We start from the raw sequence: 21,677 nt of genomic DNA on the forward strand, positions 1-21,677 counted from the left end.
TTCCAGATCTCCATGGACATTTCACCCTTATTTCAGCTTTCTTGTTTCTTTGCATGCAGGTTTCTTGTGTGCCCCATCAGTTTGTTCACTTTTTCAGTAGGAAATGTGTGACTTGGGGGGTCCCTCTGTGTATTATGTGTCTGGGATTGTGACATGAACCTGCTATAAGTGGTGAGACAGGAACACCGTAGCATCAGGGTAAGGTCTGATTTGTTGGGAAGGAAGTGTCCCTGGCTGGTGGAGAATTGCCACAGCATATGGGGAAAATGGTCTTGTTTCTGTTTGTGATGGTCATCCCAGTGTGAGCTTTCTGTACCTCCTGTACTGGTCTGTCCCTTGGCTAGAGGGCAATTGCTGATGTTTTTCCTGAAAAGAGCAGGCAGTTAAACCCCATCCAGTGATGCAACTGCAGGGTCCCCATGTGTGACACACACTCAACCCACATTTCTTTTTCAAGGGCAAGCAACTCACAATTCAGTCTTGCTTCTGACAGCCTGACTCCTTGCTATTGCTAAGGTGCCTTTCAGACTTGAAACTTCTGTGCAGCAGAATATATTGTATTAGCCAGTTCAAAAAAAAAAAAAAAAAAGGTGGGAAGTAGCAAGCAAATGTTTCTCTCACACAGTGAATTACAGCTCTCTCATCCTGATCAGAACTCTGTGGACACAGGGGAAATACAAGAAGCAAAGTAAATATCATTATTGTTTAGCTGTATTTCTCTCCTGGTGTCACACCACCATCCCCAGAGCTCCTGAACCCTTTTTTTTTTTTTTTTTTTCTTTCCCTATCTCCCCCTCACTCCCAAGCAGTGAAAAGGCTTTGCCCCTTGCCTCTCTTTAATGGGGAGAGGAGAAAAGGGACTGCTATAAACTTCAGCATGCATCAGGGCAGCTGATGTTGGAGATGAGTTAATAGAGACACAACATGTGGAAGGGAACTTGGTACTCTGGAGGTGAAGGGGACTGCACATGCAGGTGGGAAGGACAGGGAAAGATGTTAATGAGTGTGAGGTGGTTAGCAGCAGGCAGAAGCTGCTAATTATCCCACGCTCCAGCTTGTTCTCATGAGAGCTGGGAAACTCTCTCTTTGATCCTCCTGCATTTCATCTTATAATTGGATGGGGCTTCCAGATGTTGCTGCCGAGCCTTTTTGGGAGCTGATGGAAAGATGTATCTTGAAGCAAGGGCCTTGGACAATCCCAGAGGTGTTTTCAGTGCTTTGCCAAAGGAGTGCATGGGACCCAGCTCCTGTTAAGCCATTGCTAGGGTTTATTTGTATCTTCTCTTGAATGGCCTTCTCTTTACCATATACATCCTTAAGGTTCCACCCTTTTTCACTCAAGTTTCGTGGCCAACAGAGCTGAATGTTTACTTCCTCCTTTTTAGATGATGTTTGAATTGGAATAAGTTTGTGTCTCATTGCTGCAGTTCTATATTCCAATAAATGGATTCACAGGATTTAGTGGTAGCTACTGCAGCAGCAAGTCTGAAGAGAGCTCCAAGAACATCAATGGAAAGGGAATTCTGAATTTGTCATTGCAAATACAAATGCTGAAAGCCTGATTCTGGCAGCTAGATCTTTTCATGAGCAGTACATCCAACTTAAGCAAAACAACTTGAAGTGTAAAGATGTGATTTTTGCACTAAGTTGCTCATTCATGGGCTAGAGATTAAGGTATTAGCAGAAATCAGCTGGAGAGGAAGAATCACACTTCTTCTCTGTTCCATGAAGAGACAAATCCACTCCCACCTGGTCTCACAGAAGCTCTGACTACAAATTGTTGTTGCACTCAGGGTTTCCTTTGAGTATTCCCAGAAGAATTTCTCCTGTGGCACAATACTGGCAGGATGGAGAAAGAAGGTCTTCTGCTTGAAAAAAAGTTACAAAAGTACCAGTGTAGTTAAAGTACTGTAGCTATAACAGTGTGATCACTATTATTATTCCAAGTATAATGCCTTTCCCCAGCTGAGTAATACAAATAAGATCAGAAAAGTACCTCTCTCACTAAAGCCTCCCAAGTGGGAGTTATGCAGTGTGAAATGGCTCTGTAATTTTAGTGGTAAACTTCTTAGTGAAGATAAACCCTGGCTCTTATAGCAGTCCTGGGGAATGTCACAAAAGAGGGCATCAGGGTTACTGAAGAATATTCCCTGGTGACTTATGCTAGGTCTGCTCTCTCAGGTACCAGTAGGAGAGAAAATCCTGCACTCAATGATTTTATGAATCCATAATTTTAAATAATTTAAAAATAAGATTTATTATTTTTAAGCAAATAATAATAATGCTTTGGAAATCAAGGCTAATTAAAAGTAATGCTGTCCCTATAAATACATTCAGTCACTTTGTCAAGACAATTGTGTATTTGCTTCCTATTATGTTCCCATGTGCATCCTAATCAGTGTTTTGCCTTAATTGTGATTAGAGACCCTACCACAGCTCCTTAACAGCTGTAGGGAAGTTGGGTGGTAATGGACTTGAGTGGCTTCTGGGTATTTACAGCAGATTAGGCTTTTTTATTTTGGGGTCAGTGCAGCCTTAACCTGTATGCAGTGGTTTATGGCTAATGCCAGCATTGCTGCTGGGTTCAGAGCATGTGTGAGAGATGTCTGCATGCTTGAAGTACTTAAAAGGGGAAACAGGAACTTAAAAGATCTCTTGCCTCTGCTACTCATCCTCAGTAATTGGCCTCAACTTCCTTCTAAACCTTTCCCGGGTGGTGAAAAATGAAATGTGTGTTGGAACCCAGCTTTTTGCCCCTTCAGCTGCTGGCACATCTGTGAGTCTGCTGAAGATGAGATGCAAGTTACCATATGGCTGAAATGTTAGTGACTGAAATTCTGATGATTGCTCCCATAAAGCCAAACTAATATTTCAGCAGCCTGTCTCTTAGCAATTGATCTGCACAGAACCTCAGGTTTGGTATTTGAGTTCTTCCTGTCCTTCTCAGGGCACAAGACAGAGGAAAATGAGTTCTCTTGTTTACCCAGAATCTGTTACAAGTGCACGAGCTGTGTGCACACACTTGGCTGTGTGTGTCTACCCATGGGTGACAAGTGTTCAAAGCACATTTTATTTTTTCCACCCAGAGCAAAACTTCAAATTTTGTGAGTGTACAGAGTAGTTTTTCAAGTGTGTGCTGGCAATGTATCTATTTGCACGTGTGCCTTTGGAGTGTGAAGAGTGGGTGAAAGTGGTTTGTGCCATGCCTGGATGCAGATTAATTTTGGCTGAGGCAAAGAAAACATGTGACAGACAAAATCCTTTTCTTCCACTGTGAACAAAATAATTATTTGTAAGTATTTGCCAAAGAGCTTAGATGAACAATTTTAGGCATTAGGCATCCACATTACTTGTTAACTGCTTGCTCTGACATTTCTGCATTTGCCACTTGGGGTATTTTATGGCTCACAATTGGTTTTGCTCAGTGATTGAGTTATTGAACTTCAGAAAAACAGAAATATAGAAATCATAGAATCTACCAAGTTGGAAGGGACCCATCAGGATCACTGAGACCATCTCCTGTCCCTGTGGAGGGCACCCCAAGAATCACACCATGTGCCTGAGAGCCTCATCCAAATGCTTCTTGGACTCATATATATTATCAAATATATCCCCAAAGATAGGAATGAATGAGGAATGTGAACACTTGAAGTGCTGTGCTTCCCATTCTGCTTTACAGAGATGTTTTCTTTCTGTTTTGAGTGAAGAACCTGAGTTTGGAGTCACCATATGAATTGCTGCAGTCACACAGTGAAGCAAAATAGGCAGCAATGGGATGCCTGACTCCACATGTGAAAAGTTCAGGTTTTGGAAGTCTGACAACCAAACAAAACTTGGTGCTAACTGGTTGCAGCAGGCAGCTTCTCTTGTCCACAAGTATCTTGAATTTGCTATGAATCAATGCAGGGGAAAGAGCAGAAAATTGCTCTTCTTCCAAGGAATTGAAAACACCATGAGAAGGTTCAAATGTGTAAATGCCTCTATACAGATTTATTCTTTTTTAATTCCCTTTGTTTTGTTTTTGTTATCCTTTTCTAATATTTATCTAGGTTTTTGTTTAATTAAAGCACTCTGTTGCACTGTAGTCATGGCAAAAAAGTTTACTTGAATGAGTCTTTTTCTAGGAATTCAGAATGGAAAAGAAAACCAAACCCAATCAAGAGAAGCCTTCATGTGGTCCTGACCCAGTGTTTATTCAGAGTGATGGAGGCACGAGTGAGGAGTGAGTACAAAGCTGTTTATGTACATTTGTCTTCATGGGTTCACTGGAGACTCTGCTCATGCCAGTGACTGTTTGTACTTGTCTTTGGGTATTTTTTGTTCAAAAACAACACACATGTAGAAGAGAACATGTAAGAGTTCTGATCAGAGTAACTCTGAAGTTACAACTGCCTTGCTGTACTGGCATTGGCCTAGATAGTCCATGAAGCAATTGCAGAGAAAACACAAACTTCACTGTGAATTCCCTACAGGTACAGATGTCCATGGTGATGGAGCTTCTCTGTGATGTCCTTTCAGAGTAGCAGCGTTAATAACATTTACCTGTGGCAAAAGGACAATTGCTGCAGTTGTGTCTGAAACTGCACTGGAGATGCAGCCCTGACTGGCACCTGTCTATACACAAACTTTCACACTGCTGTAACAATAATTCTCATTGCTTAGAAACATTCCCAGTGGAATCTCACAGCTCTCTAGTGGGGTGCAGTATACTCGTGGAGAGGAGATGTATGCCAACCCCATCATCACTAGGCCATTGACCACACTACCATCAGTGTCTAGAAAGGAGAATTAGAACAATACAGAATATCTCTGCAGAGATGCCTAATGCTTTAAAGACTTGAGAATATGTTAACTCTAATTAATGGGTTCAAAAGCTGCAAGCCAGCTCAGGCAGTGAGTACTTCAGCACCTCCTAAATTGATCAAGGCAGGTTCTACCCAGTCCTTAATTTGATCTTTCTAAGTGTGTATTAAAAGCAGTCACACCTTGATTACAATAGACTCCTCTGACACATTACTGCCAAAGGCTTAACTAAAAAAGTTCATCTGCCTAACCTAAAAAAGTGCTCTTTTTGCCCACATTTTTGTACACAACTGTGAATTAAGGGAGAGACCCAGGGCTTATTCTTTTATGGCACTGTTTGATGTTGGGATGGCACACCTGATGTTATCTTCTTTTCAGTGGTCACTGATTTTTTATTGGCTTAACCCATCAATAGATTCCAGCCATACGCAGATTCCTGGAGAGTCAGTTTGTCAGTGTCTTTCTGTTACTCTGCCGGCAGGAAGTTAGGGAAGTGGAGCAGCAAACAGTGAGCTCCAAGTGTTGGGAAACAGCCAAGCTTTAGATTAATACAACGTAACCATCAGTTCACCATCTTTTGATTCAGTGAGTTTTTCTTAGCAGTGGAGCAGAGCAACAAAAATAAAGGCTTTAGAAAAAAAAAAAAAAAAAAAAAAAAGACAGGTGGAGCCATTCTTCTACATTAGGACTGGATATCTCAAGTCTTTCACAACAGTTAAAATTAGCTATAATAACCTCTGAGAAGAGAGGAAGAGACAAGGGAGAAAGATGTATTTTAATTGCAGTGTGCACAAAGAAATGTAGTTAATTCAGAGAGAAGCATGGGGAAGCTGTCCAACAGCTGGAACTGCAAAGGGGCATCTCTTGCTTTAAAACTAATGAGTGAGAGAGAATGGTTACTGTAACAGCAGCTTTGATAGTTAAGGCCTTATTACATCAGGGTTTTTTACATCATGGTGGGATCAGCTGAGTATAGCTAAACTTTCTGTTTTCCAAAACCTTTACAGAGAAGGGCAATCTCTTGCTAAATTATGGGGAATCAGAACAGTGAAGTGTGAAATCAGAAAAAACCTTGCCATTGCTTTTAATGGAAATAGGGTTGTGCCCTTTTAATTTAAGCTTTGTAGAGATCTCAGGGCTGATTCTGAAACAAGTTACCACAACATACCTGAACTTTAACTTAAGGAGGAGAGATGAGTCAGTCCTTCTCTATCATTTGGTTAAGTTTTCCAGTGCCAGGTCCTCTGACAGCAGATCCCAAAGGGGAGCACAAGCAGCCTCCTGCTGTGGGGAGGTTCTTGCCATGCCCTGTGTGTAGCATCATCCAAAGGTCTGTGAGCTACAGGTGACTGTTTATAGCACAGCACCTATAGCAAGGCAGAGAGAGAACAGAAGATGTGTTCCCTACTTGTAGAGTAGGTGATTTGTGAAAATAATTTGATGAGAAGAGAGTTTCTTTAAACCACCCCTGCATCTCCCAGGCTGTTCTCTTGGCAGCAGACAGAATGCCTGGATTAGACATGGACACGTACAATTTACAGCTCTGGTTTGTTGTGTGAGCTCATACTACCATGACACTACTTTAAAGAAAGACAGAAATAAACTCTGAGTTCCATGGTGTTTCTTTTTCAATCCAAAAAACTGGTGTACAAGTATCCCCCTGTATCAGGGGGATTAAAAAGGATACAGCCCAGCAGCTCCTGAGAGTGTTTTTTCAAAGGCAAAGCCCTTTCCAGTGTGCTCCTTCCCAACCTTCCACCCCTGAATGCTCACCTGTGCCCTCCCTGCTGCTGGGCTGTCAAAATATCTCTCATAATGAAGCAATCTGGCCTGGGGCTACTATTGCCTCCACTCCTGATCCTGCTGAGCATGACTCTGGCAGCATGGCTGGCTGCTCACGTGCAGTGAGCATAGGGCTGGGCTACACTTGGCAAGGAATAGAAGACCAAAGCAGTGACTCCTGGCTGTTAGACAGCTTTGGTGTGCTCTGAGTCTGGGAAAGAAACTGGGTAAGACAGGAATTTGCCTGGTTCAGGAGGGGCTGGAGTGGCTCTTTGGTCTCCTTCCTTGTCTTTTGGTAGGGTCAGAGTTGTTGTTTTCCATCACTGGTGTGAAAGTGTCAGGAAAATGCTTTGGAAGGATAGAGAGGTAGCGAGAGGAAGTGTTAACTTGCAGTCTTAAAAGCCTCAGCATGCCAACTGCTTTGGGGAAAATGACACAAACCAATGGATTTGAAAGAGTGTTTTTATTACCTAAGCTCTTCTGCTGTACAGGACAGAAGTTCACTGGTATTTTTAGTTTTGGACTGTGGGAAGCCCCCTGCAGATCTCCTATGACAAGGTCATCAGGGCAGGTGCTGTGGATGCAGCTGTACTAACAGAACATTCTATCTGTTCATTTAGCTTAGCTTAGGCAGAGGCATAAAGGTGCCAGAGACATGGTATCTGTGCTGGAATCCTGCAAAGACACAAGCTCTGGATTAGTTCCTGAACTCAGATTGGTCATTTTATGTGTACCTGGGTGTCTTTCTTCTCCCAGCCTCAACCTGTCTTTCTTGTAGGAGGGGCAGGGCCTGCATCTGCAATGATGCACTCAGCACAAAGGAGCTTTGATCTCAAGTAGAAACTCCGAGGTTTACCATGACACATGTAAATTGCATTTAGGAAGTTTCCCCTCCCTTTATGGGTAGAATAATGGAGGCTTATCCAGGAAAAGGTATTGCCCATGGAACTGGCTATAGAATAAGGAGGAAAATCTATATCTTGTCACTTTCAAACCTGTGCTTGAAGCACCATCTCTCCTTGAGAATGTTTTACAGCACAGTTAGCTCTTTGCAGCTGTGACACCTTTGACCCAAGAGAGATAAAAGATCCAGGTTTTCTTTCAATCCAACATGATGTGTTCCAGGGGTGGTGAACTAAATATTGGAAAATGATCACTATTTACAATGTTTACTGTGGTAGTGCCTCTGTGAGCAAATGAAGAGTCATGTTTTCACTTTGGTAGGTGCTATGGAAAGACACAACAGAAAAAAGTGATTTGTGCCCCCAGAATTTAAAATGTGCTCCAGTTCCTCAGCATGGATTTGCAAATGTACTTGGCTCTCTGTAACCACAGAATGGAGTAGATCTCCTGGATCTGCTCTCCAGTGGTGAATCTGTTTGCACTAATCCTGAAAAGCTCTGCTGTTAAGAGACTGGAGCTGAACAACTTCAGACTCTGCTGTCAAACTCAAGACACCCAGACTGAGCTCTTGTTCTTTACTGCAGTGGAGAGGGGCTTGTTAGGAACTTTTAGTGCTTGGAAGAGACAGATAGGATCATCTTGAGTCTGTGCCTCTTGAATCCCCTCAAACTTCACTGTTTTTTGCCAGAACATTTTATGTGTGGAGGGGAAACCCTGCTTGGTCCAAGCCATGCACCTCATGCTGAGCCACCATCATGAGGCTTTAATCTTCTAGTGCTGGACCCCTCCACCAGCTTGGCCAGTGCACATGTATCTTGAGTGGCATCAAGTGCCTGTTTTTTCCAGGCATGAAACACAGCCAAGTGGATGCTGCCCCTCCAGAGTGAGGACTCAGCATATTCACCTTGCTTATGACTAGGTCCAGATTTGAGTCCAGTTTCTTTAGATGTAAAAAGCAACTGAGCTGACTTGCAGTGGCAATGCCCCATGGAGAACCATTCCTTTAAAATAAAAGACATATAAAAAAAAGCTCTGTGCTAGGAAAGGTTTTGTGACTGCAGTTTGTTGACAGACTGGGTGGTAATGCAAGGTGCTTTTAGGAGAGTTGAGTGTGCACCCAATCCACAGAGACCTGAGGAATCTGGAAGCACCACAGGATTTATTCCAGGAGGATAAAGGCCATCCTTATTTGCTCTCCTGTGACCCCTCCTGGAGGAAGCATGGAGACTTGTCTTGAGAGAGCTCATGGCTGTAAAAAAGTGTTGGCTTTTAGAAAAAATACCCACTGCTGGGTGAAAAGGGCAATTGGTCCCATGAAGCCAAGTTACAAAGAAGATGGAGTCAGAGGGAGTCTGAGGAGTTGTTGGGAAGCCTAAGTAGTTCTCAAGCCTTAGCAGATAGCTCAGTGCAGGTCAAGGTATGCCAGGCATGAAGGTTTTCTGGGAGGGTAAGAGCAGGCAGTGCTGGCTGTATGGCCGTCTCACCTGACCACCAGCCAGAATCCTCTTATCCACTTTCTCAGAGAAAGTCTGTGTCTCCTGGAGCCTCTCCCAAGCATTTTCCTTGGTTCATTAGGTGATAATAGAAAGTGATTTTTCCCCTGTCATCTTGAGCAATCAGAAGCATTAAGAATAAGAGCCTAAGCCTGAAAGCCTAAATGAGAGGGTTTGATGGGTATGTGTAGCTGCCTCCTTCATTAGAGCAAGGAGGGTTCCCAGTGCCTGCATTGCTGGAGAATAAATAGGCAAGAAACAAAGATCATGGTCAAGTAGCATCAAGAGAAAATGGAGGCTTGGGGCTTAGATTCCATCCCCAGATCTGCTGGACCCCAGAGAAGCAGTTTCCTCTGTGTTTACTGGTATGAAGCCATAGCTGGTCCCACAAGCAGTCCATTAGTGGACTTTCTGTAGAGAAGAGTTCCTCTCAGCTGGGATAAGCAGGGAACCCTCTGAGATCTCAGACAAATCATCTGGTGCACTGATGTGACTTTACCAACTGTATTAGCCTGCATTTACTCACAGTGGGACTAAGAAGCTGTGTACCTGCAGCGTGAGGACAGTGCTCATGTTTTCCATCTCAGCCTCTTTACACTTCAGTTTCTCCACCAGTGAAATGAAACTAAAAGCAGTTTCTTCAAAAAGGTGCTGGGAGCTGCTGCTGGTGGTGGTCTTTCTCCTGATCTGTGAATGCTCTGAGATCTGGGAGATGGTGCTGAAGTGGGAAGGGTTGTTATTGCTCAGAAACTGCCCTGGTACCTGTCACAGCAGATTGTCATGACAGCAAACCCATTTCTCACTGAGGGCCAGTTCACCACGTCCCCTGGGACAAAGCTGAGAACTTTTTGTTGTTGTTTTGGGACCTCCAAGACAGAACTCATACAGAGCTCTCACTGTTCTGCCACCTCGTAAGACTTATGGGGTGTATTTCTTCTACTGTATAGACATAATTCATTTTTATTTCCCTTCTAGGTAAGATTTTTCCTGCACAGTTAATCCCACTCAGCATTCAAAGGTAAGGAACTCCAGCTTGTCAATGTGACAAACCTCTGCAACAACAGTTTTTGGCCCTGTTGTCCTCTCGGGGTAGATTCACATAGACTTTGTGCCATGTCTGCCACACACAAAAAAAACCAAACAAAACCCAAAAAACCCCAAAATTCATACCTTCTCTCCTAACTCTTGCTTCATCCCGGGAGGCAGGGAGGCTCTAGCCTGCCTTCCCAAGGTACAGCAGGGCTCTGCCAAGCGGCAGCTCTGCCGCATGGCCCCAGGCAGCCAGAGGGACGTGTCACCCCCCGGCAGGATGCTGTGTCCCCCGCTGGAGCTCTCCGGAGCCCCGGGCTGGCGGCTGCGGGCTCGGCGCTGGCCCCGCCGTCCGTCGCTCACCCCCCTGCCCGCCGCCGGCGCCTCTGGCTGTTTAAATGGGCCAAGTTAGAGAAGCGGCGGAGGGAAATCGTGTTTGGTCAGAGTCTCTCAACTCTGCTCTGACTTCTGAGCACGGATCAATATCTGTCTGTCCCGCCCGGGCTCGGAGGGCAGCCCGGCCCCAGTAGCCCCCAACATAACGAAGGGTTGGGGGTGGGGGGGTGAGGGGGTGATGGGCAGGGGGGTTGGGCAGCGCGTGCCGCGCGTGGCACGAGCTGCCGGGGCTATATAAATCCTATATGTCTGTGCGCGTGTACCTATACATAGAGATGGGTAACGTAACACCGTGGCGTCTGTTGTTTTGATTTTTTTTTCTGGGTGTTTTTTTTTTGTTTGTTTTGTTTAGTTTTGTTTTTCAATATTTTTTTTTTGTGCAGGAGTGGAAATTAAATCCCAACTCGCAGTGATCATAAAGCCTCCGGTGGTGGGGAGCGGGGCGAGGCTGCACTTTGCAGGTGAAGGTGGGCGGCCCCCGGGAAACTTCTCCGCCCGGCTGTCTGGAGCCCCGCGGGCAGAGCCGGGGGAGCTGCGGGGCCCCCCCCGCGCCCGGCGGGCGCCGGCGGCGGCGGGGAGGGGAGGGGTGGCGGAGCGGCGGCGGGGGCGCAGCGTTTAATTTTAATTATTGCATATAAATAAATAAACCAGGTGTCAGTTTAAAGGAAGGAGAAGGGGGGGGGGGAGGGCGAAAGGGGGCTGAGTGGGCGGTGGGGAACCCTCCAGCCTGGAGAGAAGGTGGGTCGATCTAGGGGAATCAATAAGCTTTTTTTTTTTTGCTTTTTTTTTTTTTTCCTTAAAAAAAAAAAAACCACGAAATAATGTCTACGGCAGCAGAGACCTCTCCGAGATGTCAGGTATTAGTCCGGAGGGGCAGATCTGCGAGCCACACAGCAGCTCCCGGGTCTACGGTACATTAGCCTCTCCGTGGGAGAGGGATCCCAGACAGCTCTGCTGGGGAACCAGCCCAGGAGATTTGTTAGCGGGCTGCTCCGGGGGATACCAGCCACCTCCGGCACCCGAGCGCCAAAGGTGCTTGTGTTGCTGCTGCTGCTGCTGCTGCTGGCGCATTTCATCCAAACTCCAGACAGAGCGGGGGCAAGTTGAGCCGGAGACATTAGAGCCACTGTGCTTTGGAGAGACGAGGGCGCACGGGGAGCGCAGTAGCACCATGCCTGCTATCAAGAAGGAGCGACTTGACAGGGAAGAGATGGCCCTGGCAGCTTTTAACCAGCCCATGGAAACCTTACCTGACTATCTCGCCCCTCTGGCCGCCGCTGCCATTCCGGTGGTAACCCCGCACCCTCCGGCTTACGACCAGATCTTTGCCCACCGCGCGTACCTGGGCTTCCACGAGACCCACCACCCCCACCCTCACCACCCCCACCACCTCCCCGAGGACCTGATGCTGGAGAGGTTTTCCTCCATCCCGGATTTCCAGCCTTTCTTTGACAACGGAGAGCCTTGCATCGAAGTAGAGTGCGGGGAGAACAAGGCGCTGCTCTACATCAATAAGTTGTGCCAGGGGAGCAAGGGACCCTCCATCCGGTACCGGGGAGAGTGGCTCACCCCCAACGAGTTCCAGTTTGTCAGCGGCAGGGAGACAGCCAAGGACTGGAAGCGCAGCATCAGGCACAAAGGTAAAGGCGCTGCTTCTGCCGGGGTCCCCGCGCTTCTCTGCTCTGCCTCAGCATCCCCCCCCTCGCCCCCCTCTCCAGCTTTCGGGAGCAGGATCCGACGGGGGGGGGCTGGGTGCCTGGTAAGAGCTCAGGACCACCCTGAGCTCATTGCCCCCCCCTCTCCCCTTCCCCGTGCACCCCCGGTCCCTCTCTACCGGATCCCTTCACCCAGCACCCCGGTACCGCGCTCTCCGGAGAGCGGCGAAGTTTTCCCAGCGATCTGGGAGCAGTTGCTTGGGGTGGGATGTGTGAGTGTGTGGTTGGGGTGGGGGGTGGGGAGGGTTCCCCTCTTTCCTAAGGGAGAAGTTTCATTTCGCGCGAGCGGAGGTTTGAACACCAGACAAATCGCGGGGTGAGCCCCCCGCCTGGGGGATGCTCCCCCCTCTCCCCGTTCCCCGGGGGGTCCCCTCGGAGCGGCATCGCGCAGCCCCGGGTGAGGACAGGGACAGGCTGCGATGAGGGGGGGGCAGGGGGAGCAGCGGGCGGGGCGGAGGGGGGTGTTCCCCTCGCAGCTGGGTGGTGCGGGACCTCCGCGGAGCTGGCGGCTGCTGACGGGAGCCTGCCCTGCCTCCCTCCCCTCCCCTCCTGCCTGCGGTACAGCCCGAGCCAGCGCCGCAGTCCCGGCACCGGGGTTGCTGGGGCAGGCAGCAGGTGGAGAAGCGGGACCCGGCGGGACCCGAGGAGCCGGGGCCGGGGGGGGGAACGGAGGGAGGGGAAGGGGGGGTGATACAAACGGGAGAGGAGAACCGCTGCGACACGTAATTAGCTGAGAGCTGGAGGTGTCAGCCCGGGGGGCTGAGGAGCTATTAGGAGGTGACTGACACCTCGCCTTGGTTATTGATCGCCAGAGAAAAGGGGAATAACTTCGGGGGCCGCGCTAATTGTCGTTACTCCGCTCATCTCTTCTGTTTCTTTTATCGCGGGGCTCCTGGCTGCCTTCGGGAAATCTCAATTCTTCTGGGGTGAGTCAGGAGGACTGAGGTGAACCGGACGGAGGAGCAGGGGGGGGAGGCGCCGAGGGGGCTTCCCCGCGGGTGGCGGGGGCTGCGCGGAGCTTAGCGCAGGATGCGCGGGTTGGCGGCTGCGGCCCCGGCTCTCTCCAGGCTGCGGGAGCTTTGGTACCGAGGTTAGGTAAGGAGGGCTGCGCCGGTGCTCCGGTCCGTGGGATCTGCCTGGAGGGGCAGGCGGGGTGGGTGTGGGTGCTGGTAGGCAGGCAAGGGGAGGGGTGTTTATATGGAAGGAGACGCGTGCTTCCGCCCCCCTTCCCTAAATACTTTCCTTTTACAAAGGTGCTGAGCCCTTTTCTTCTTTTTTCTCTTCTTCTTTGCATCCAGGGAAAAGTTTGAAGACTCTTATGTCCAAAGGAATTTTACAGGTACATCCTCCAATCTGTGATTGCCCTGGGTGTCGAATTTCGTCTCCAGTGGTAAGATGATTGTTAAACTATGTGCTTTAGTTAAGACTTCTCCCCTTTCCATAAAAAAACAAACAAAAAAAACCCAACCAAAAAACAAAAAACCAAAACCAACTAAAAACCAAACAAACCAAGAAACCAGCAAAACCAACGAAAAAAATCCAAACCTTTTGCTTCTGTGATCATGAAACCCTGATCTCTGAGGGCTGGGAACTGTGGATCATTGAGTCTTGGCCAGAGCACTGCCAGGGTACCTGTGCAGTCTAGTTCAAGGTTAGCAGAAGAGGCGTTTGCAGACAGAGCAGATGGGAAGAACAGGGTTTGACCTAAAGGATGCAACACACAGTATGGTTGTGTGGTTTTCAGGGAGAGCTGTCTGTATGGAAGCAGGAAAGCATTCAGCACGCTCTTCCTTCTCCTCACCCCTTCGTTTTTGTGTGTAGTGCAGAGCTGTAAAATGGCTAAATAAAGAAAAAAGCATCCATGTGTTAGGAGACAGAACAGTTTACAAACCATTAGTGTTTTGTTTTGTTTTTTTTTTTTTTTTTTACATAAGGAAGGATCAAGCTCATCTTCAATTCTTACACCTCTTACAGCATTCATGTTACAGATCACAGTTCTTGCTATTACAGGTCTTTTCTTCTCAACTTTTGAGTCCCTTGTGTTTTCTGCTGTCTGCCTTGATGCTTTCAAAATATCTATATGACATCAGCATTTTCTTGAAAAAGATGTTGATGCTATAAATAAAAAGCTGATGAAGTCACAGTAGACTAAGGCATTAAAAACAGTTCATCTGTAGCAATAACCATAAGATACAGTGACATTGAAACTGGAGAGCAAAGCTGTTGGGTTGTGGAAGTAAAGCAGCTCTTGGTTTGACAAAAATCCTCTGTGACTTCCAACTGCTGGTAGCACTGATGCTGCTGGAAATGTACCTACTTTTACCCTCTGAAATCAACCATTTTTTCTTTGATTGTTTGTTCAAGATCCAATGGACAATCTCTTTTCACACGTAGTACCTTTATGGTTCTGCACCACAGACAGGATTGTGAATTTGAATGATTTCTGCCTAAGCATGGATGTGTACAAATATACATCTTCACCTGGGAAGGGGCTGGGAGCAATTATCAAGTTACATAAATTATGTGAAGATACCACCTCTGTGATTTGAATTTCCTGCATCTGTTTTGTATAGCAAGGGAGTCCATCCCAAAGTAGTAACTGCCCATTGAGCTCAGAGTTCTTGTTCTGCTGCAGAATTTCTGTGGTATTTTAAACCCAGCAAACCAGACAGCCTCAAACCTGGCTTTTCCCATGGACTCATGTTGTGCCTCTGAGTTTACGGGGCCAACTGATGTGGTATGGTTCTCCAGTTTTGACTTTTCCATGTGCTGTAGTTAGCAGTCATGTGGATTAGAGGCCACCAAGCAGTGATGGTCTGCAGAGCAGTCATACATCCCAGAGCTGCTGGTGGTGGTGAGGATTGTCTGGCCAGATGACTCTGTCTGCTGGTCCCTTTCTGGGTACCAAGTTGCATTAGGTGGTAGCCAAAATGACACATTGTGCTTTTTTAATAGTTGGACAGGGATACTGTGCACTGACAGATGGAAGGCAGCTCTGCTGGAAACAAGTCTTTTAAAATAGGACTGAATATGAAAGTTCAGATAGAGGAAAAGAGAGGTTAGTATAGATTTGGGAAAGGAGAAATGAAGCCTTCTGGGCTTGCATCCTAGCGCTTTCCCAGCTGTATAAATTAGTGAGAGGGGGGTTTGGTGCCAGAATTTGTACAGCAAGTAGAAACCCCATTGAGAGCTTTTATCAGCACTCAGATTCTCAGTGCTTACTGCATATTCTGTGCTGTAATCACAAGATACACCTGGCCAAATGACAAGTTCACAGTTTGAACCTGGAATTTTTGGTAGTGCCTTGTCATAGCTACCTGCACTGCTCATTGGAAACAGTAACAAAAAGAAAAAAAAAAAAATCGGTCAGAGTTTATTTTTCCCCATTGAGTAACCACTGATTTAAGCACCACTGAGATCAAAGAGCTGTTGGTCCTCAAATGTAGAAGTGCTTTAGATTTTACAGCGTGGGTAAGTAAAGCCTTGCGGTCCTTGGGTCCTCGTGTTACCCTGTGGAGGGCAGGGAGATGGGGAATGGGTTCTGTCAGCGTCTGGTTCTGCTGATCCGAAATAAATCCGGAATAGGTGAGGGCAACGGGGCAAGGCAGTTGCTGGGAGGCATCTGCATCTTCCCCCAGCTCCTGAATGCCAGCAGAAAGGTTACATCCAATTTCTCCAGCCCTGCCAGCCTTCTCCAATCAGACTGCTTATATCAGGGCTTTAATCACCAGCAGCGGTTGTTCTGAGGCCCAGCCTGGGTCTCTTTTGGGGCCGGGGGCGTTGATCTGGAAAGGAAATTGCACCGTGCCCCAGACCCGATTTGGAAAGCACGTCCGAGGAACCAGAGCCTCGCCTCGCTCGACCCCCTTTGTGCCTGACTCAATAAACCCCAGCCCGGCGGGCGGGAGACCCCCCACTTCCCAGCCCCCCCGTGGCGAGCACCGAAACAGCCGGGGAGCAGCCCCGGGGGCTGGCGCCGAGCCGCACCCCCCACCCGCACCCCCGGCAGCGCTGCCGGCAGGGCCGGGGGAAGCGGCGCCCGGACCCTGCCGAGCTCCTGCCCCCCGCCATCCCCCGACAACCCCTTGCCCCCCGACAACCCCCTGCCCCCGCCATCCCCTGCCCCCAACCCCCTGCCCCCCGCCATCCCCTGCCAACCCCCTGCCCCCCGCCGTCTCCCTGCCCCCCGCCATCCCCCTGCCCCCCGCCGCCCCGTCGCAGCTCGTTTGCTGCAGCTGCAGACAGCGGCCGGCGCCGGGGCCAGCTCCGCCACCGACCGCCGGTTTCCTGCGAGGCGGAGGGGGAGCAGCCGCGTCGCGCCGGCCGCCCTGGCGCCTCCTCCCCCGGGCAGCGGCCGCCGCCGCCCCCGCGCCGGCATCCATCAATCAGCGGCGGGGAGCCGGGGGGGACACACGCGGCACACACCCGCTGCCCGCCGGGGGGAAGGCAGGGGGATGCGGGAGGGCCCCTCCGGGCCGCGGGGTTGGTCCGAGATGAGGGGGCTTGGGGGGGATGCAGGGAGGACCCGCGGGAATGGGGGAGCGGTGGGGAGGGCAGTCCCGATGAGGGCTGGAGGGGCAGGGTCGGGATAGCTCAGGTTCTGGTGGCGAAGTGGTGCCTGCGTGGCACAGGCTCTGCAGAGGTGGGGAATTGGGGCACTGTATGTTCCCCATGCTCCCCCCGTGCTCTTCTGAAAAGCGAGTGTGCTTCCCAGCCACCCATCCCCTTTTGCTGGTATCCAAGAGTTTTCAGATCTGGAGGGGAGAAATGGCACAGATTTCAGTCCCTTCAGCATTTTGGAGGCACAGGATGCTCAGCATTCACAAAATAAGTTGTCAGATGCTAACAGGGGTCTTCCCCTATGTTAATACTTGTCAGTTCTGGGCAGACACAGTTCATCTCGTTTGTAGCCCTGGATGCATTCCAGTCCATTCTAGTGAAACCCATTCCCTGCAGGGTTCCCTCTGTCCCCACGGAACTTCCCAACCACCACTCACCCATTCTCTCCAGTTCCAATTTAAAACCCGGAGTCAGGGCTGGTCTTGAAAGTGTGGTCTGTTAGCCACAGGGAGGGAGGAACCTAATGGTCTTGAGAGCAGCACTAAAATCTTTATTGCTAAAACAAAATATCTTAGATTTGAGAAGGCCAGCATCAGGTATCCAGTATAACAGAAGAGAGTCATTCCTTACAGTGGATAGACCTTGGTTTTCTCCCTTATCAGAATGGGACTCTTACTGTGTTTTTCATACTAGCCATGCTGCATCATGAGGTGTGTTAGGACTGGACACTGGCTGATCCTCCTCCTCTTTTCCCACCTTTCCTTGGACAGGGTGTGTGCTTGAAAGGTAACCGGTGTTGGAGTTTGAGGTGTGGGTCACAGGTAGAGAAGGAAAGGTGAGATTTTAAGAAGCTATCACGATGTGGCTGGATTCAAATAACAAAAAAAAAAAAAAAAAAAGGCACAGTATAGTTGTTATTTTTGTACTTCATCTGCCTTATTGCATGTCAAGACACATGGGAACTGTGCATAACGTGGTCAATGACAATGGTAATTCATTTGCTCACTGGGGCTGTGCTTTGCTCTTGATTTGATTTATATGTGATTCTTTTTATTTGCTTCTTTTTTCTTTGCATTGTTATCATTGTTGTTGTTTTCTTTCGATGCCCCTGAGGTTAAGGCATTAGTCCAAGGCTTTGTCAAGGATGGAAAATATAACTATCTACTTACATAAACAAAAACCCCAATGCCAGTCATCAGACAAGTCCCTGTTATTTAGCCCCAAGATCTCTGAGCAGCCCTCTAACTCCCTGGTGCAGCACTGCATCTCCCCCAGCTTCTGGCTTTGTGTGACTGCTGGGTTCTGGTTGCAGTGCAGTCCCTGCCCTGCCCCAGAAATACCCTCCTGGCTACTGGGCTGCTCCCCAGTTTGCCTGGAAAGGCAGGAATGGAGCTGTTCAGGGAGAGAAAAGGGAGATCCCTGGGCTACTGAGTAGATCCCTATGTTGTGGATTCCAAATTCAGGGGCTGGCCCAAACAGGGCCTTTCAAGAGAAGGTTCCTATGAGAAGAGGACTTTGCCTGCTGGAAGATTTAGTTGGCTGCTTGTAGAGGCAGGATTAAATCTGAAATTTAACTTTTAACGGACTAGATTAGATTTAGGGCCCTTTCTGCTCTGCTGTGGACTTAAGGATTTGAGCTGGAGAATCTTGGGGTTTATGTAGAGGGGACTGTTTTCATAACTTTGCCTTTGTGTCTCTGTGGACTGCCTTATGAATGTAGAAAAACCCCCTCTGTAAAGCAGACTTATAAACCTCTTTATCCCCTCAAGGTCTTTGGCACAGACTGTTGATTTTTATTTGTGGTTTCATGCTGATTTGGATTGTTGCTTTTAATCCAGCACATTTTAGTTTAGGTTAGCATTTGTTGGAGGTTTTTTGAGTTGCTTGGGGTTTTTTATTTGTTTGTGGGCTGTTTTGTTTTTCAATGGACTTAGGCAATTTTTACAACATGTGTGCCACATTGCAGACGTTTCAGTTAAACTTGAATGCTTAACAAAAGTTTATTCAAAATCTGTCGTACATCACTTGAATAGAAAAACTGGAGATAAGATACGTTGTGTTCTTAAATGGGGTGAGAAACTGGCATGTCCCATCCAGTCCAGGCTTTCTAATCTGAGAGATCCCTCAAATCAACTGCTCTTGGGTCATGCAGTACTTCACAGGGGAAATCTGGCAGCTTGCAATGGGAACAGCTGGGTATGAGAGGTGCTCCTAAAGGGATTCTGCACTGGAAGTTATTCCTGATGATCCTCAAACTCAGCTCCTGAACGGGGAACTCTGCCATTGCTGATGTGCATTGTCAGAGAGCTGGAGGTGGGTGTTGCACCAGTAAGATGAGTTTTATTTTACACAGAGGCAGAGCAAACCCCCAGATCAATGGCACTAGGAGTACTGGCACAATATTGAAGGATTTAATTTTGTGGATTATTAAATACCCTCTGGAAAGGAAAATATTAATTGGATTGCAGTACTGTGAGTGGACAGCAGAGATGTGTAAGCACCTGTGGCTTAGGAAAATAATTTTATCTTACAATAGGGTTTAAGGAGTTCCAAGTGGGGGAAGTTTGCTGTAGTGCAAGACCTGTAGTGATTTCTGCTGTTCCAATGAGCAGTGCTGAGAAACTGAATGCAAAAGGTAGGGCTGGCATGATGGAAGGAAGAGCCATCTCTGAGTTCAGTGTGTGTGAATAACAGGCTAAGCTCACCCTCCTTGAAGGAGGAGGAACAACTGTTTGTGCTGAGGTTGGCATGGGTGAGGGATTGAGCTTGGCATTGAGCAAGTTTCCTCCTGCTGGGATTCCATAAAGACTGCAGAGGGGCTTTCCTTGTCCTGCTCTGTGTTGTGTTGATTCCCTGGGAAAGCTGTAGCTGTGTGTCAGTTCTGGCAGTGTGTTGTTATGTTCTCTGGTGGCCTCAGTTGCAGGAAGAGTTTCTGAGCCCTCAGTGCCTTTGGGAGCAGGCCAGCAGATGCAGGATGGGCTATGCAGCTTTGCACTGCTTGCCTGGTGAATTGTGCTGTGCTACATCAGATCTGAAAAATATACTGGTCTGAGGAGAAGAAAGTTAAGCAGGAAGAAAGATAGATAAATAAATATATAAAAGCAGGGAAAGCATCATCTTGTTAGCAGGGTGTCAAGGGCAGTGTAAAGGTGACATAGGATAAGTAATTTTGCTGTCAAAATTATTTAGAGATGTTATTAAACTGCTTAGGGCTGTCTCTGCTGCTTTACGGCACAGACACCTGGTTTTAATTTGCAGTGGTCTGTGTCCAAACTTGCTGGCCTTATTCAAAGGGATCAGTGCTAATTTGGAGCCTCGTGGCAAATGTCTTTAGTGAACATGGGATCTAAGTGGCAGAGGTGACTAAAGGATCAGAATTAACTTCCTCACAGACTTTGTTCATTTTTCTTCTCCTGAGATTTAAAACTATCAACTAGTTCAAGTTTGTAGAGATGATGAACTTTTCAGATTGCCTGTTCTGGTTCAGTTTTGAGTCAAGGTGAACAGGGAGCAGTTTCCTATTGGCCTGAGATCAGCTTGGTTTTTAGTCCAGTCAGGCTTGGTCAGAACTCTATGCTTGCAAAATCATTTTCTTTTGTCTATATATTTTTTCTATCTTCTTTGCTTGTTTATTTTGTTTTAGTCTTCTGCATTGCCTTACTCTGTTTCTTACTGCCTTTATCTGGAAGATGTCTTGCTACATCAAATTGTTGTTTTGCATCTGTACCTTCTCTCCCCCTTCCTTCTCCATGTAGAAATGCATCATCTGCAGTCACTTACTCAACAGCTGAAGCATCACCATCCTCACCATTTCAGGGCTTTTTTTCTCTTAGGAGATGCTCACCTCCTCCACTTCAGGTAGATGCCAGTGAAAAACCCAACACAGGGCTCAGAGTTGTATTTTACAGTTGAGGGCAATGAAGGCATCTCCTGAAGAGTTACTCAGTGTTGCAGGGGTCCTGTGCAGTTTGGTAAATAAAGCTGAGAACATCTGTAGCACTTCTGCATTACTCATACACCCCTCTTGTGTGAAGGTAAATCTTCTGCATCTGCCACCTTCTCTGCTGGAGTGATGCATTATTTCTTTTATTTTTAGTTCTGTTATTTTAACAAAACCAGTGAGAGCAGAGAGGAAATTACACATCCCCCTGGGTCATAAATATAATCTGATACTGAATTTTCTCGTAATGTGTCTGAGGACAAGGAGGGATGGATGGAGGGAATTCCCAAGCATGGAAAGAAAGGTTCTTAATCACTTATTTCACCTTTAGCCAATGTGAAACGTTTAGCTTTTAGTTTTATTTTGCACATGAATACAAAGCCACAGAATCTGGGAATGCTGTCAGGCTCCAGTTTTCCCTGTTCTTTGTTTACCTCTATGAAAACATTCCTGCACATCAAATCCCTCATTTTAAGATCTCAAGATAATTTCAATCTAGTAACTCTTCAGCCTACTTGCAGCTTTGGCTAGCAGAGATGTCCTCTGGTTCTGGCTGAAGTTTTTGTTTACCAGCACACACCCAGAGCTGAGCTCTTTGGAAGCCATACAGGGGCAGTGCCATGGAGCAAGAGGCCCCCATACTTCATGTGAGGTTTAATCAACATTTATAAGTTTAACAGCATCTTCTACCTTAGCACAGTAATAAGATGTCAGGCAGTACCCCTTCTTCCTTGCATTGTGCTCATCAGTGAGGAAGGCAGAATGGGTTTGACAGAGAATTAACAAACAGGAAAACTTGAGAGCTTTTGGTGATAGAAGAGGCACTCAGCAGTCTTTTCACCTACAGAACAGATCTGAAAGATTTTGAATGATGACACTGCAACAAAGTTGTGTGTCTGCTTGTAGCTGATGCCCAGTTTGGTGCTGGGAGGTGTGATTGTTTTGGATAATTCAAAAGGCAGCTCTGGGATTTGAAACAGCTTCAGTTAACTTGGGCTTCTTCACCACCACAGCTTCTTAGCATCAAACTTTTGGCTTTCTTTTGGAAGCAAGCAG

At 47.5% G+C, this 21,677-nt stretch overlaps 1 protein-coding gene and 1 long non-coding RNA gene across 4 annotated transcripts in view; one reads left to right on the forward strand and one right to left on the reverse strand.

Moving 5' to 3' along the window:
* SAMD11 (sterile alpha motif domain containing 11) overlaps positions 1-21,677 on the forward strand; it is a 196,198-nt gene that overhangs the window by 74,309 nt on the left and 100,212 nt on the right. Inside the window, exons 3-7 of one of the 3 annotated variants that reach the window (XM_071767379.1) lie at positions 4,125-4,222; positions 9,957-9,999; positions 10,759-10,873; positions 11,244-12,046; positions 13,420-13,511. In XM_071767379.1, coding sequence (XP_071623480.1) covers positions 11,257-12,046; positions 13,420-13,511 — 882 coding nt within the window. In that variant the 5' untranslated portion in view covers positions 4,125-4,222; positions 9,957-9,999; positions 10,759-10,873; positions 11,244-11,256. Of the gene's footprint in view, positions 1-4,124; positions 4,223-9,956; positions 10,000-10,758; positions 10,874-11,240; positions 12,047-13,419; positions 13,512-21,677 lie in introns of all 3 variants that reach the window. The other 2 variants (XM_071767377.1, XM_071767378.1) reach the window with 2 other exon arrangements.
* LOC139806984 (uncharacterized) lies at positions 7,034-11,948 on the reverse strand. The gene is made up of 2 exons (XR_011730431.1): positions 11,809-11,948; positions 7,034-7,260 (listed from the first exon to the last, which is right to left on the reverse strand). It is a non-coding gene; the product is annotated as an uncharacterized lncRNA (long non-coding RNA).

This window comes from Heliangelus exortis, chromosome 23 (genome assembly GCF_036169615.1).
Source record: "Heliangelus exortis chromosome 23, bHelExo1.hap1, whole genome shotgun sequence".
Lineage (NCBI taxonomy): Eukaryota > Metazoa > Chordata > Aves > Apodiformes > Trochilidae > Heliangelus > Heliangelus exortis.